The sequence below is a fragment of the Pistacia vera genome, unplaced genomic scaffold (assembly GCF_008641045.1).
Source record: "Pistacia vera cultivar Batoury unplaced genomic scaffold, PisVer_v2 Contig223, whole genome shotgun sequence".
Taxonomy (NCBI): Eukaryota; Viridiplantae; Streptophyta; class Magnoliopsida; order Sapindales; family Anacardiaceae; genus Pistacia; species Pistacia vera.
The window spans coordinates 1,030,326-1,044,413 of NW_022196028.1; the positions used below are offsets into that span (position 1 = coordinate 1,030,326).

General features: G+C 36.3%; 1 protein-coding gene and 1 long non-coding RNA gene across 3 annotated transcripts; both read left to right on the forward strand.

Annotated features, from left to right (window-relative positions):
- Positions 1–140: 140 nt before the first annotated feature.
- Positions 141–5,200, forward strand: LOC116130544 (poly [ADP-ribose] polymerase 2-A-like). 2 transcript variants are annotated; one of them, XM_031416272.1, is made up of 3 exons: positions 153–364; positions 467–549; positions 676–782. In XM_031416272.1, the coding sequence occupies exons 1-3, from the start codon at positions 253–255 to the stop codon at positions 757–759; spliced, it is 279 nt and encodes a 92-aa protein (XP_031272132.1). In that variant the 5' UTR covers positions 153–252; the 3' UTR covers positions 760–782. The 2 variants fall into 2 exon arrangements, 1 of the variants encoding a protein (XP_031272132.1); XR_004128069.1 differs by lacking the exons at positions 467–549; positions 676–782 and adding an exon at positions 5,004–5,200 and having other exon boundaries at positions 141–364.
- A 1,339-nt stretch (positions 5,201–6,539) lies between these two features.
- Positions 6,540–9,862, forward strand: LOC116130629. The gene is made up of 5 exons (XR_004128091.1): positions 6,540–6,691; positions 6,795–6,901; positions 7,602–7,709; positions 8,239–8,313; positions 9,793–9,862. It is a non-coding gene; the product is annotated as an uncharacterized LOC116130629 (long non-coding RNA).
- Positions 9,863–14,088: the final 4,226 nt, after the last annotated feature.

Sequence of the window (14,088 nt, forward strand, 5' to 3'; positions counted from 1 at the left end):
TGACACGTGCACCTTCCCCTAACTAATTCTTGTTGGCTTGATCTCCCCATGTGGATCTTGGATCTTTTCCCTTACTTGGCGTGATCTTCTCTCCTGCTGGTTGTTACTTGGTTTTATTCCCCCATGTGGACCTTCTCCCTTGCTTGGTGTAACGTTTTGTGATGGGTGGCCTATCAGATTATCTTGAACCCTGAGAACTTACTTTGCTGGTGATGACTTTTTGTTGGTTGGTTTACATATATATGGTTTTTCATGAATGACATTCTGGACCTTTATAATATCCTCAGGATTGGTCTCTTGAACTCGAAGAAGTTTTTTCACTTGAAAGGGAAGGAGAATTTGATAAGAATGCTCCTCTGGCATGGTAAGTTGCAATTAATTTACAGAAATTAAAGAGAAAAAACTTTTGCAGTTAATGTGGTGTTATATTCTACTCCATCTGCTGTAAAAATTCTCCACTCTGCAGGTTCTTGGTTGACTAATTTTGTGGGAATACTTAGCCAAGGATTGAGAATAGCGCATCCTGAAGCACCAGCAACTGGCTATATGGTTCTCTCACTCTCCCACTGTTTGTGTATGTGTGTGTTCATGTGCACTTGTGTGTGTGTGTGTTTGTGTTTCCCAGTGACATCTGCACTGGCAAGCCTAATTAACTTTTTAGAATCTTTCAAATAGGTTGGCAAGGGGATATACTTTGCTGACCTGGTCAGTAAAATGCTCAGTATTGCTACATTGATAAGAAAAATCCTGTGGGCCTAATGCTTTTTAGTGAAGTAGCGTTGGGAGAGGTCACACGGTCAAGAAGGCGGAAGTGAGTTCACTTCCATTTTACATGTGTATCCTAATTCTTGATGTTTCCCTGCATTGTTATGAGTCTATTGGGTGGTGGCTTTTTTTTTTTTTTTTTTTTAATTGTGTCACATTTGTCTGTTGAGATACTACACACTCATTTATTGTTTCCTATAACAATTATAACTTATTTATGCTGCTACCATTTTGTGTGTACCTGTATTATAATGGACACATTTTATTTAATCATAGTTTGGCCCAGTATAATGTGTAGCGGGTGGAAGAAATTTCTAATGCTATGTTTCCATGCCAGTTCTTCTTCATAGTAATTTCTTTCTGCTCTGTGATTCAATATATGGATAAATCTCAGAAAGATGTGTTCGTCTGACCATGAAAAGGTTAGAAATGTGTTGATGACACGAAATAGTTAGACCAAGGTGCTAGAAATTTGATATGTGAGCGAGCAGAAGCATTATATAGATGTTTTGAAGTTTTGAAGTTTTTTTTTTTTTTTTTTTTTTGTATATAAAATGCCATTTAGTTGTAATTACAATTGTAATCACGATTGATTTGGGTTTCATAGAGTAGGCCAACCTCAATAGTTCAAATATTATATTGTGGGCTTGAGCAAACTAACATAAATGTACTTGACCTTTGTAATTCATGGCATGATCTTTTCTTTTTTCTGAAACTTATAATACCCATTACAAGTTTAAGTGGATTTCGAAGGTCAAGCTAATGCTTTCATTGTGCTGCTAGACAAAACATTGAGACTCAGATTAATTTGCTGATTTTCTTTTATTTAAACATCTTTTCTGCACTGATCTTTAGTGTTTCACATACTTGCTGCCAAGATTAATGGCTTCACAGTTTATGTACTTGAAGATTAACCAAAATGTCTACTGAAAGTCTGATTTATTTTATTTTATTTTCAAGTTTTGGCAGATATTAATTTGCATCTTTTGAAATATGTCCAATGGGTTAACTGAACAATTTTGAATCTTTTTGCCCTTCATGGATACAACTGTGTATTTGTTTTTCCTTTTTCAAACTATATTTTGTTGAATAATTACAGTTTAACAATTCCTCCTATAAAACTACTTTCATTCCTTTCTTTCTTCTTCCAATCACTCAATTTTCACAACATTGATCTTATCCATCTAATTGTAGTAAAACTGTGTATGTTATTCAAACTATTAAGATTTTAATAAGGTGTATGTCAACTGATTTTAAAAGAAAATATTTAAGGTTTTGTCATGCTTGAAATTGTAAATCACTAAGCTTTTCTCTCAAATTTTGCTATAAATTGTTACTATTCATACTAAAGAGATTAAATTTTCATTCTAAATATCAGTCTACAACTTCATATAATAGTTACACAGTCCAAGGGTTTACAAATCTTAAATTAAATGGTGAGTGAGAGACTGTTCCTCTAAATTAAAATACTCACAAATTTTTTCCAAATCTTGAAAATAAAGCATAAAAACACATATCCTCTCACACCATGCTTATAATTACAAAAAACCTATGTGTTCTTTCATGCCATCCTTATAATCACAAAAAACCTCCCAAAAACTTCAATTTTATTGTATGGTACTATATGATACCATATCAGGCTTCTTCCCTTTTCGTAATTATTAACCTCGTATCAATTTGCAACATCACCATGCATGTCCCACATGTCCCATGTGCATCTACCAACCCATTTTTTATTATCACAAATTAATAATAACACTTTACACACACATAATCAAAGTGATTTATTTAATTGAGAAAGAGCGACAAAATTTGGCAAGGGGAAGTTGTTTATCTAAAGGGACAAGATGGAGAATGATAAAAGGCAGTTTAGAGATTTGATAGAAGCATTAGATTCTTCCGTGGCCCATCACCATCCCCAATTTCATTTATTTTGTACATTTGCATATTGGTGGATGGAATAGTCTGGGGTGCATTTGGTTTAGTATTTTGGATAGGATTTTGGGATAGTATTAGGTTATTGGATAGGAGAGTATTACGAGGTAAATTTTAAAAATTTGTCAAAAAACCCTTAGGTTTACTAATTTAATTAAAGACCCTAATAGATAAAATGACAAAAATACCCCCACCACCGTTGGAATCTGGTCGAAAATTTTGTTACGGCACAGACTGGTCGGATCTGTGCTGTAACACGTTGTTATGGCCTTTTCCGGCTAGATCCACCATCCGGCCAGATCCATGGTGGATCTAGCCGGAAAAGGCCAGATCTACGGTCTGTTATGGACGTCAATAGCCGAAAAAGGGCAAACGACAGCCAAAGATGTGACCGTCATTTTCGATCAACGACGGCCAAGATTTGGCCATCGCTGAAGGCCATATCTGGCTTTTTCTGACGAGATAAGGCCACATTGATGAACTTCCGGCCATTTCTGGTCGGAAGTTAGGCCGTTGTACAGATTTCGGCTATCACTAACGGTGGTTGCCGGAATCTGACAAGTTGGGTTAATGGGGATGTTTTTGTTAATTTTTAAACTTTTTTTTCAGGAGGTATTTAGTGAAATTAATAAGCTTATGGAGTCTAAAAGTAATTAAAAAAATAAGAAAATATTTTTGGAATAATGTGCTAAACATTATTTAAAGAATAGGATCTAGAATATGGATAAAAATACTAAGCCAAACATAGCCCTGGTTGTCTCTCTCTTTTTCTTTTAACTTTTTTCCTTTCTCATTTACTTTCAAATATACCCACTTGGGTTTCGGGTCCACCGTTGCTAACGCCAGCACACAACATATCTTTCAGGCACGAGGCATCCGCACTCTTCTCTTTAATATTCTTTTATAATTCAAAAAACGCACACACCCCTTAATTCTCTTCTCTTTATTATTCTTTCTCTCCAACGGCTCTTTCTAATCTTTGGGTTTTTTAATCCCAAGATCTTTGGGTTTTTTAGTTTTATTTTGGAAAGTTAAGACTTGTTCAGTTCGTATTTAGGGTTTTGGCTTCGTTATATAATTTTTTTACAGTGAATTAATGTTAGAATGTTAATGAGATGATGAATCAAGGAGGCAATACTCAAACCGTTGCTTCACTTGACCCTAATTTGGCTGAGGTAATTATTCTTCTTTTTATATTTATTCACTTGATTTGGTTGAGGTGATTTGATTGGTGTTGAGACTAGAAGCACTAATCTTTTTTCAAGAGGAAGAGAACCACTGAAGAATCGTACTGCTGTTTCTGCTCTGGGGGATTGGATCAACATTTTCAAGCTTCAATTTTATTTCACTCACTGTGAAATATTCTTTGCCCTGATATTATGGATTATATGTTTAGTTTCTCATTGGATCGCATAGTAAATCAAATGTCAGTTGTGATCTTTGATCACTGATTGTTTGACCTTAGCTTCTTCTCGGGAATATTTCAGAATATATACACTTATGATTCGTATTCCAATTTATTGGATTGGCAATCTTTGTTAGGTTTTGTTTCGTTGCAGTATTATTTAAATTTTTATGTTTTGATTATAATGGATCTAATTCTCCTCAATTGGGCCAATATGGAAACATAGAATGCCTGCTGAAATATATCCTTTCTTGTATTTGTTGCTCTGGTAAAGTAAATACCAAAGAGAAAATAGTAGTAAAGGAAATCTGAGCCTATTTTTCACATACTCAAAAAAATGTGGAGTCTGATAAGATAAAGAATTTGAATTATGCTGTAAACTTGTGTTAATTACTTTTTGCAATGTTTTAGATTTTAACTGGCATCAGGTCAGGTTATAATTTTGCAGTGTGCATGAGAATTGGAATATTGTTGAAAATAGTCTCTTTAGATTTTTTTTTTCCCCTATTATTTCATAGTCGTTTCTGTTTCCTACTTTTTTGGGTGTGCTTGCAGTCACAGAAGTCTGTTTTCAAACTCCTGCTTCCCCACTTTCCCCACCTTATGATTAGATACATCTATTAAACTCTTTGTTTTTTTTCTTAAACTGTCCCTAAATTTATAATTTATTATATCTATGAAAGTTGACAGTTTTGTAAAGAGATGTGAAATGATGATATCTAGGAAATGATGAAATAGGGAAAAAAAAGAAAGAAAGAAAGAAAAAAAGAATGAAGGAAGAAAAGTGATGTGTGGGATATGTCTCCTGTGTATGAAAGAAATGTTTCACTATTTATGAAATCTATCATTATTTGCTGGCAAACGAGGTTCCATGGTTTGAATCTTTTTTTGGTTTCAGGAAATTGATCAACCTGCATTGATTCCGCATATATCTGAAGCCAGCTCCTTAAAGTATACTTATGAGGTCCTTTTCCAGAGCTTACACAAGCTGCTTATGGATACTGCAACTTCTGAGTACCTTTTTGCTCTTCTCCTTGATTTTGTTTTCTAGATGTAAGTGAATGTCAAGTCTGTTGTATGGTTTTTGACTCTTTTGTTCTCTAATTTGCAGGTATCTTTTCTGTGATGACTTCTTCAGGAAGAATCTATATTTTATGAAATTTTCGCAGGTAAAATTTTATAAATAATAAGGTCAAGATATGCACCAGAAGGTGGCACTTGAAGTGAATAATAATCAGCCAATGCCTTGTTGGAGTTGCCAACAGGTGGCAATTTAATTTCTGCTAGAACTTCTGTGTCAGCCATCACAATTTCAGATTTTAGTAGTACTGGTATTATTGAGACTGGCTTAGGATCTGTTTTGGCTTCTACAATGAAAGAAAGCACAACCAAAGAGGCAAGTACAGATGCTTCGTAGGACACTTTCAAAGTAGCTATTCTCACAGTAAGTCATACAGTTGCATCGGCAGCTGGGCCTGATCAAAGGTACTAAATATGTGTATATACGTGCTCTCTGTCTCTCTCTCTTTTATATCCTTTTTTAATGCTTCCTGTGTATATATATTTATTCATCCATCCAGTTTAGATATGTTAAAAAAGCAAAACAAAGAAAAGGCATCTAGGTACACCTTTTTGACTCAGTAGGTTTAAAAATATTTATGGATGCTACAGTGATAGAGCAGAGCTGATGTTCTGCCTTATATGAGTTAGATATGGAACATTATATAGCAAACAGTGGATGATTAGTATCTTTATGTCCTTGGATGACTCAATCTTTGGGATCATCTTCTCTAAGGTGTCCTTAATTGGGAATGCGAAGATCATTACCTAAACTTAATAGCATCTGGATACACCTCTTTGAATCATTGTTTCAGAAGCGTCACTTACTTGATGCCATAGTAAAAAGCCAAGCTGATATTACTCCTTGTCAAAGTGAAACATGGAAAGCACTAAATGCTATGCAACAGTATTCTGGAAATAGTATGGCAATCATCAAGTCATCTTGGTGGTGTTCTTTGTTATTTTTGCTTCTATTGTGCTTGTATTAGAACTTCCTTGTGAGCATTGAACTATAAATAAACTGACAACACTTTAGAACTATCCTTTTTTGTAATGCTTGACTATTTGAAGAATTGACCAAACTTGAAATCTTTTCGAAAGCATTAATGACCATTTAACTAAAGGCCTTTGGTTGTGTGAGCCATGGCCGATTAACTGATTCATGAAAAATGTTGTACACTTCTTAAATTTAAGATGCTAGACATGCATAGTAGAACGATGCAGAAACTTTGGTTTAGTTCTGAGCGAACAATGGATTTCCATTTAGTTCAAATTATTAGAAAAATAAGAAAAATGTCTTCTACTTTTATCTTTCTGTTTCTGCATTGCATTTTGATAGTAAATGATATTGAACACATTTAATTTTCAATGGGCCTAGAGCTGTTTCTGTTTTAAATTCCTCATCAGAAAGGTTAGGTGGAGCAAGGGTAGTTGCAACAGCTGTAGTCCCAGATGATGTAGGGAAAATCAAAGATGTTATCCAGAGATGGTTTGATATTGACGGAATGGATCTCATCCTTACCCTTGGTAACTTTCAGATTGTATTCAGCTAGTTAAATTCTGTGGGTGATTTTGTTTTTTGGGTTATCCTGACCTTTTCCTTTTCTTTTTTGAATATATTTTGAACAAGGTGGCACTGGCTTCACCCCAAGAGACATTACCCCTGAAGCTACAAAAGAGTTGATTCAGAGGGAAGCACCTGGTCTTTTGTATGTAATGATCTAAGAGAGTTTAAAGGTACCAACAATATTTTTTTGGAAGTTATTAATTTATATTAATACATGATAGCTGCTTGTGCAACTATTTGAACTTTTCTACATATGATTATGTCTTGACTGATAAGAGTGTTTTGTAAGTACCTGTGTAACTGTTGTGGAATTGTCACTTTAACATTGAAGTAATTTTGGGGAAGTTAGTAAAAGTTCAAGCAAAATTTATTTGATTCAAATTACTAATGGTTTAGTCCTTAGCTGTATGCCAACATGCACTCCTTTAATTTACCATGTACTACTGCAAGTTTGAAGTTCAAAATGACTATTTAGATGCGTCTATGTTGGCTTCTCGAATGTCATATCTCCTGTTTGCTTATATTTCAAAGTCTTAACCATTTTTCCAGTTAAGTTTATAAGTTTTAATACTTAAATCCAGTAAGAGAAAGTAAAGTCATATATTTGAATTCCAAGTATGGTGCATCTTTCCAGCCCTTAATGTTTAAACTTTTCTTAAAAGTCTAATTTCAATGCCATTTTTTTCCTCATTATCTCGAATTGGGATCATTCAATCAGTTTTCCATGAAAGTTTCTTGGCTTCTATGTGTGCAAATCAGTGGTCGTTACATCCTAACAGTATGCCTATTTTATTTATGTTGATCTAACCAATTTCATGGAAGATTTTCTGCATACTAATAAATCTTCTTCTATTGGTGTATTTTGAGTAGGGCCTTTAGCTAAATTCCTGTTTTTTCTGTCCTTCAATGCGCGCGAGGTCAAGACAGGCTGTGAAGCGATACAAAAAGTTGTTGGCAGAGTTATTTTCCCGTAATCAGGTGGATTTATAGCTTGTGTAATGTCACTTGAACTTAGGCTTTGAAAGTATATGAGAATTGCATTGGTTTAATTGGTCTTGGTAATGTATGTATGGATTAACTTTTAAGTTGTTTTGTGTTTCCGAAATGAAGATGGAGTATTGTCTGTAAGATTGGGTTTTTAGTTAAGGTTTGGTTTACTGTGATATTTTAGCCATGTTTCTAGTGGTGTTTTGAAACATGTGAAATTTGTTTTCGTATCATAGAAACGTTTCAAAAAAGTGGAAGGTTCATTGTTGCTTCGGCTGCTAGTAGTACAAATAAGGTTACTCAGTTACATCGTTAGAAATCTTGTACATTTTAGAAGAGAACTTGAATGCTGGCAATAGAGACGTCAAGAAATATCGAACTTATCACTTTTAGTATCTGCCCTGCTTTTTACAGAATTTCTTTATGCTTCTGATTCACGACCATCCACTCTCAACCTCCTGAGAACAGGAACAATCTTAAAAGGAAAACTGAGGCATTTCATGTGCTTATTTGTATGCAGGATGCTAAACCAATTGATAGAAAAATTGGTAAGCTTTGTGAATATGCTTCGAAAAACCCATTACGAATTCCCAAGGTATGTTTTATCTTCTGGTTGACCCATTACTTTGCATTTTGATGCATACATAAAACTTCCAAACTGACCAAATCAGCCATTTTATCTTTTACTTCAGACTATAATGCATTATTCTTTTAAATGTAAAATGGTTACTAAAGCCACTCTTTTCACCAATCCCTTTCCACTTCTGCCAAACTTTTAGTTACTTTTGCCTTATGCTGATTGTGGCATTTTTTTTTTTCCCCTGTTAGCCTTCTGTGCTATTCTATAATTGCTATACCATAAATTTATCAAGAATGCAATTTGGCAATTTTTTCTTGTTCTTATTTGTCCTGTTTTCACCATTAAAATTATGCATGCCATTGTTAAGTTTCCCTAAAATGCAATTTGGCAATTTTTTCTTGATTATTAATTTGAATATTATCTTTACAAATTCAGGGGTTCTTATGAATAAAAAACATGAGGTTTTATTTGGGGAGGCTAAATTTGTCATATTTGTAAAAAAGTCAAGGCATTTTTTTTTTTTTTTTTTTTTTAGACATTGATCCTTGGGTAGGCGATGGTGATTGAGTGAGTAGGCAAATATCTATTTAATCCTGACGGGGGACATTCTCTAGGAGATAAACTAACACGAGTATATGATTTGCCTATCTTAGTATTATAACATGCTGGTCATTGTATCTAAGTGTACATTATATGAACATCAAGTAAAGTATAAGCGATAGACATAAATAACATTACATCAATAAAACACCTGCTAGTGTTGGAATATTTGTGGGCCTATAATGAAACCTCTTGTTCTCAGTTTTTTATGGATTAAGTGATTCTTTCGGTGCCCTTAGATGCTAGCATCTACTGCCATGTATTTGCTATGATCATGTTTATGGAAAGAATTAGGGTACCAAGAAGCTTGGCAATTTACAGCGATTCTTATGAATTTAAAACATATGATGAATTAGAATATATATTCAATTTCTATTTAATTATTATTTTTTATTTTTTTTTGTGTTCAATTCAATGGTTTATTTCATGTTCTTTTAAATGTTATAAGTCTTGTTTAAATAAAAAGTTAAACGTGTTTGTTGTCTGTCTTCATTTTGTAACTAAATCTAGGTAATGGTTTGTTGTTGTCTTTTATGTTCTCTTAGTAAAAGTAAATGTCCTTTGTATTTTAAGTGAGCTTAAATTTAGCTAGTGATTATGACTTATTTAGTTGCACATTTTTATTTTTGCCCTTCCATTTTGGTATTGAATTATTATACGATGATATCATCTAAAATATGTTGTCTCTGTTGGGTAATGATTGATTTTTAAAGTTTAAAGCTAACAGGAATGAACAACAGTAATATTTAAGGCCTAACATGTCCTTTGATGTGCTCAATTAATTAATTGAGTTGTTATGTGGATCCAACCACAAGCCTTGTGGATACTATTTAAACTAGAATAATATGTTTTGAGTAGATTTTAATCTTGTATTATGTGTTTTGATTGATATAGGTTCCAGTTAAGCACCTTGTCTTTATGGTACATGGCATTGGTAAGAGGTTGGAGAAATCTAATTTGGTTGATGATGTCGACAAATTTCGCCATATCACAGCAAGTCTTGCTGAACAACACCTTCCTACACGCCAACGTGGCACCCAGAGAATTCTTTATATCCCTTGCCAGGTGAATAATAAATTATTTTGTACTTAATTGACTCTCTCTTCTGTATGTAGTTTGATTCCCTTGTGTCAATTACCCATCTCAAGCTGTTTAAAGTATGAAAATGCATAATGTTTGATGTAGTTTTGATGAAATTAGGCTATTTTTTATGTAAAGCTAATATGGACCGGCGAGATTGTAGATGTGTTTGTGGATAGTGTTGTGTATCATAGTTATAATCTCTCTCTTGATTTCTTTCTCTCTCAATCTCTCTTCTGTTTTTGGAAAACTAGAAAATTATGTGATCGTATTGTTAATAGGCTATGTAATGGCTTCATATTCAATGAATGAGGCATGCACATTCTGTATATTATGTAGATGATGAAACATTTTTATATTATGTAGATGATGAAACATTTTTATGGCATTTCAGTATGCCTAGTTTTTATTCAATTTGAGAATTTCTTTTTATGTTTTCTAATTAGAAATGATAACACCATGTCGTTGTGAAGTTTTTAGACCACCCGCACGCAAGGTTTATAAATCAAAAGGCAGGGGTAGGAATAGGCATTAAGGTGCAATGAGGGTTACGTGACAGTGAATGTGGGGAGTGTGGTGAGTTTGTTAGGAGTGTGGAGAGTGGTTATAAGAAAGTACCCGTGGCTGATAAGTGGTTACATAATAGGTGGTTACATAATAGAATAATTAGTATATAGAGAGGAGAGTGTGAGGCAGGTCATTTTTATCAAGGAATATCTTCTTAGGTCTGAGTGGGAGGCCCCTAGCTCCTCAAACTGTTGGGAACCTGTTCTTGAATGAATTTGCTCTGTCAAGGGATAATTCAATCCTAATTGATACTATTTTAATTCCTTTCAGATTGTGTATATTTTTGTTATTGTGTTGTGTTGCGGCTGTGGTTTGATTTGTTTTTCAGGGGAGTTCCATCAATTTGGTATTAGAGCTAGGCTGAGGAATTGTCAAATCGAAGATGGAGAACAGAATGGAAAATATGGAAAAAGAGATGAAATTGGTGAAGAAGGACATGAGCTCAGTGAAGACTAATGTCGGTAGCCTTAAAGAGTACCTGACCGAGATGAGAGAGTTAATGAGGATGAGGGAAGAGAGGGATGAAAAACGTTATCACCAAAAGGAGAAGACACCGTCGTCCTCCGAGAATCATGATTCTGGTGTTGTCCGAGAACAGCGGTGAGAAACTAATGGAGATAGTGGGAAAGAGGAGAAGAAAGGCAAGAAACTTGAGCTTCCAATCTTCCATGGAGAGTATCCATTTGGGTGGACATTCCGAGCAGATCGCTACTTTGCCATTTACAGATATGGATCATCGGAGATGGTTGAAGCCGCCGCTGTGTGTATGGAGGGCAGGGCATTGAACTGGTACCAATGGGTTGAAGGGCGAGAACCTTTCAAGTCGTGGGGAGAGTTTAAGGCAGCTTTAATTGTGAGATTCCGTTCGTCGTTCCAAGGTTTTGCACACGAAGCTCTGGTGGCGCTGAAGCAAACTTCCATGGTGACTGAATATAGGGAAGAGTTTGAGTCCCATACGGCATCGTTGAAGGATTTGGGTGAAGAATTGTTGATGAGTCTTTATCAATGGGCTCAAAGAGGAGATTAGAGCTGAGTTGAGACTGGTGAGGCCCAACTCTCTTCAAGATGTGATTGAACAGGCCCATCGGGTGGAGGAAAAGAACTGGGTCCTTGAAAGATGTCAGCCCAAAATTTTTAAAACCCAAGGAGCAAATGAACATTACACAAGAGTGTCCAGCAGCCCAGACCTGACCTGACCTGACCCGCGTGGTGACCCAATTCAACAAAACCACCAAATCCCATTCACGTTGCGTCATCTCGCACACTAGAAAGGAGAGAGAGAGCACCGGAGATTGGAGCTTCAAGCGTCAGAGGGGGAACTGGCGGAAATTTTCGGCGACTTTCAGAGGCCGATATCTAGTATAAGAGGAAAAGCGGACTTTGTTTTCGTTGTGATGAAAAGTTCAGCCCCAATCACCGCTATAAGAGTAAATCATTACAAATTCTGTTGGCTTGGGAAGACGATGACTTTGAGAAGGATGAATCTCCACTGGAAAGTGAAGAAATTTCCAACCCGGAAGGTAATGCTTTAGCTCTGTCCATGAATTCCATTGTGGGTATAACTTCGGACAAAACTTTGAAGGTTAAGGGGCAAATTGGGAACACGGATGTGGTGGTGTTGGTTGACAGTGGGGCGTCCCATAATTTTCTTTCACATGAGTTGGTGTGTAGGCTTGGCATTTCAGTTGAAAAAGGGAAGTTGTTTGGAGTGATGGTGGGCAATGGGGTCACAGTTAAGGGGGAAGGGGTGTGTCGACAGGTTCCTCTGGAGGTACAAGGGATCCGAATTAGGCAGGATTTCTTTCCTTTTGAGTTAGGAGGTGCTAATGTTGTGTTGGGTGTTACATGGCTAAGTTCTTTAGGAGATGTGTGCCAATTGGAAGAAGTTGACCATGAAATTTGAGGTGGATGGGGTCAGAGTCAGTTTACAAGGAGACCCATCTCTAGTGAAGTCAGTGGTTTCCCTTAAATCCATATTACGATCCATTAATAACACAGTGGGTGGGTTTTTGGTGGAATGCTGTTCGATTGAGGGAAGTATAATGTCTAAGGGAGAGGATGTCAATCCTAGAGTTCAAGCAGTGTTGGATCAGTATATACGCCTTTTTGACTAGCCTTCCAAGCTTCCTCCACATCGTACTCACGATCACGCCATAACCCTTAAAGAAGGTGCCCTAGCCCCTAACATTAGACCCTATAGGTACCTTTATTTCCAAAAAAAATGAAATTGAAAAGTTGGTGGAAGAGATGTTTGTGGCCCGGATTATCCAGCCTAGTACTAGCCCATACGCCAGTCCGGTGTTGTTAGTTAAAAAAAAAAAAAAAAAAAAAAAAAAAAAAAAGACGGAAGTAGGAGGTTTTGCATTGACTACAGAGCTCTCAACGAAATAACAATTCCCCACAAGTTTCCCATTCCTACCATTGAGGAGTTGTTGGATGAGTTGGCGGGGGCGACCATATTCTCTAAGTTGGACTTTAGGTTCGGGTACCACCAAATCAGGATCAAAGAAGGCAATATTCCCAAAACAGCTTTTCGAACAGATGAGGGGCACTATGAGTTCCCTGTCATGTCGTTCGGCTTGACCAATGCTCCCTCCACGTTTCAGTCACTAATGAACACCATGCAGAAGTTTGTGCTGGTTTTTTTTTTACGATATTCTTATCTACAACCCTGACTTGGAGTCCCATATAATACAACTTCGGCAAGCTCTTCGAATATTGGACGATAATGAATTGGTAGTGAATTTTATAAAGTGTTTGTTCGTGCAATAGAAACTTGAATATTTGGGTCACCTAATTTTGGCTAACAAGGTGGAGGCCGACCCCCAGAAAATTGCAGCTATGGTTTCATGGCCAAAGCCAACTAATGTGAAAAGCCTACACAGATTTTTGGGACTAATGAGGTATTACCGCAGATTTGTTAAGGGGTATGGAAGCATAGCCCAACTACTCAAGAGATTGTTAAAGAAAAACTCTTTTAGTTGGGGTCTAGAGGCCCAACAGGCCTTTGAATCATGAAGGAGGCTATGACTTCTGTTCCAGTTCTTGCAGCTCCTGATTTCAACACTCCTTTTGAGATACACACAGATGCCTCGGGCCAAGGCGTGGGGGCAGTATTAGTTCAACAAGCAAGACCCATAACTTACTTAAGTAAGGCTTTTTCACCTCAAGCTAAACAAAAATCGGTCTATGAAAGAGAGTTAGTGGCCATCGTCTTTGCCGTGCACAAATGGAGTCCTTACTTATTAGGTAGGAAGCTTATCATTAGAACAGATCGGAGAAGTCTCCAATTTCTCAAGGATCAGCAGATTAAGACTCCGGAACAGCAGAAATGGTTGTCCACATTAATGGGGTTTTCGTTTGACATTCATTATTGGCCGGGAACCACTAATAAGGTGGCTGATGCATTATCCAGACGAGATGAGGAACCAGAATTGACCTCTCTATTGGTGATCCAGTTTGCGGAGTGTGAGGACTTGGCAAATGAAGCCCAACTGGACCCCAAGCTTAAGCACTTGATTTTGGATCCCAACAGTCGACCCA

What these genes read in the sequence shown, in the direction of transcription:
- LOC116130544 (XM_031416272.1), top strand. Translation starts at nt 253, where the DNA reads ATGAATGACATTCTGGACCTTTATAATATCCTCAGGATTGGTCTCTTG. An exon ending in AAGAATGCTCCTCTGGCATG is followed by an intron (nt 365 to 466) that starts GTAAGTTGCAAT and finishes TCCACTCTGCAG; the next exon opens with GTTCTTGGTTGACTAATTTT. An exon ending in CACCAGCAACTGGCTATATG is followed by an intron (nt 550 to 675) that starts GTTCTCTCACTC and finishes TCTTTCAAATAG; the next exon opens with GTTGGCAAGGGGATATACTT.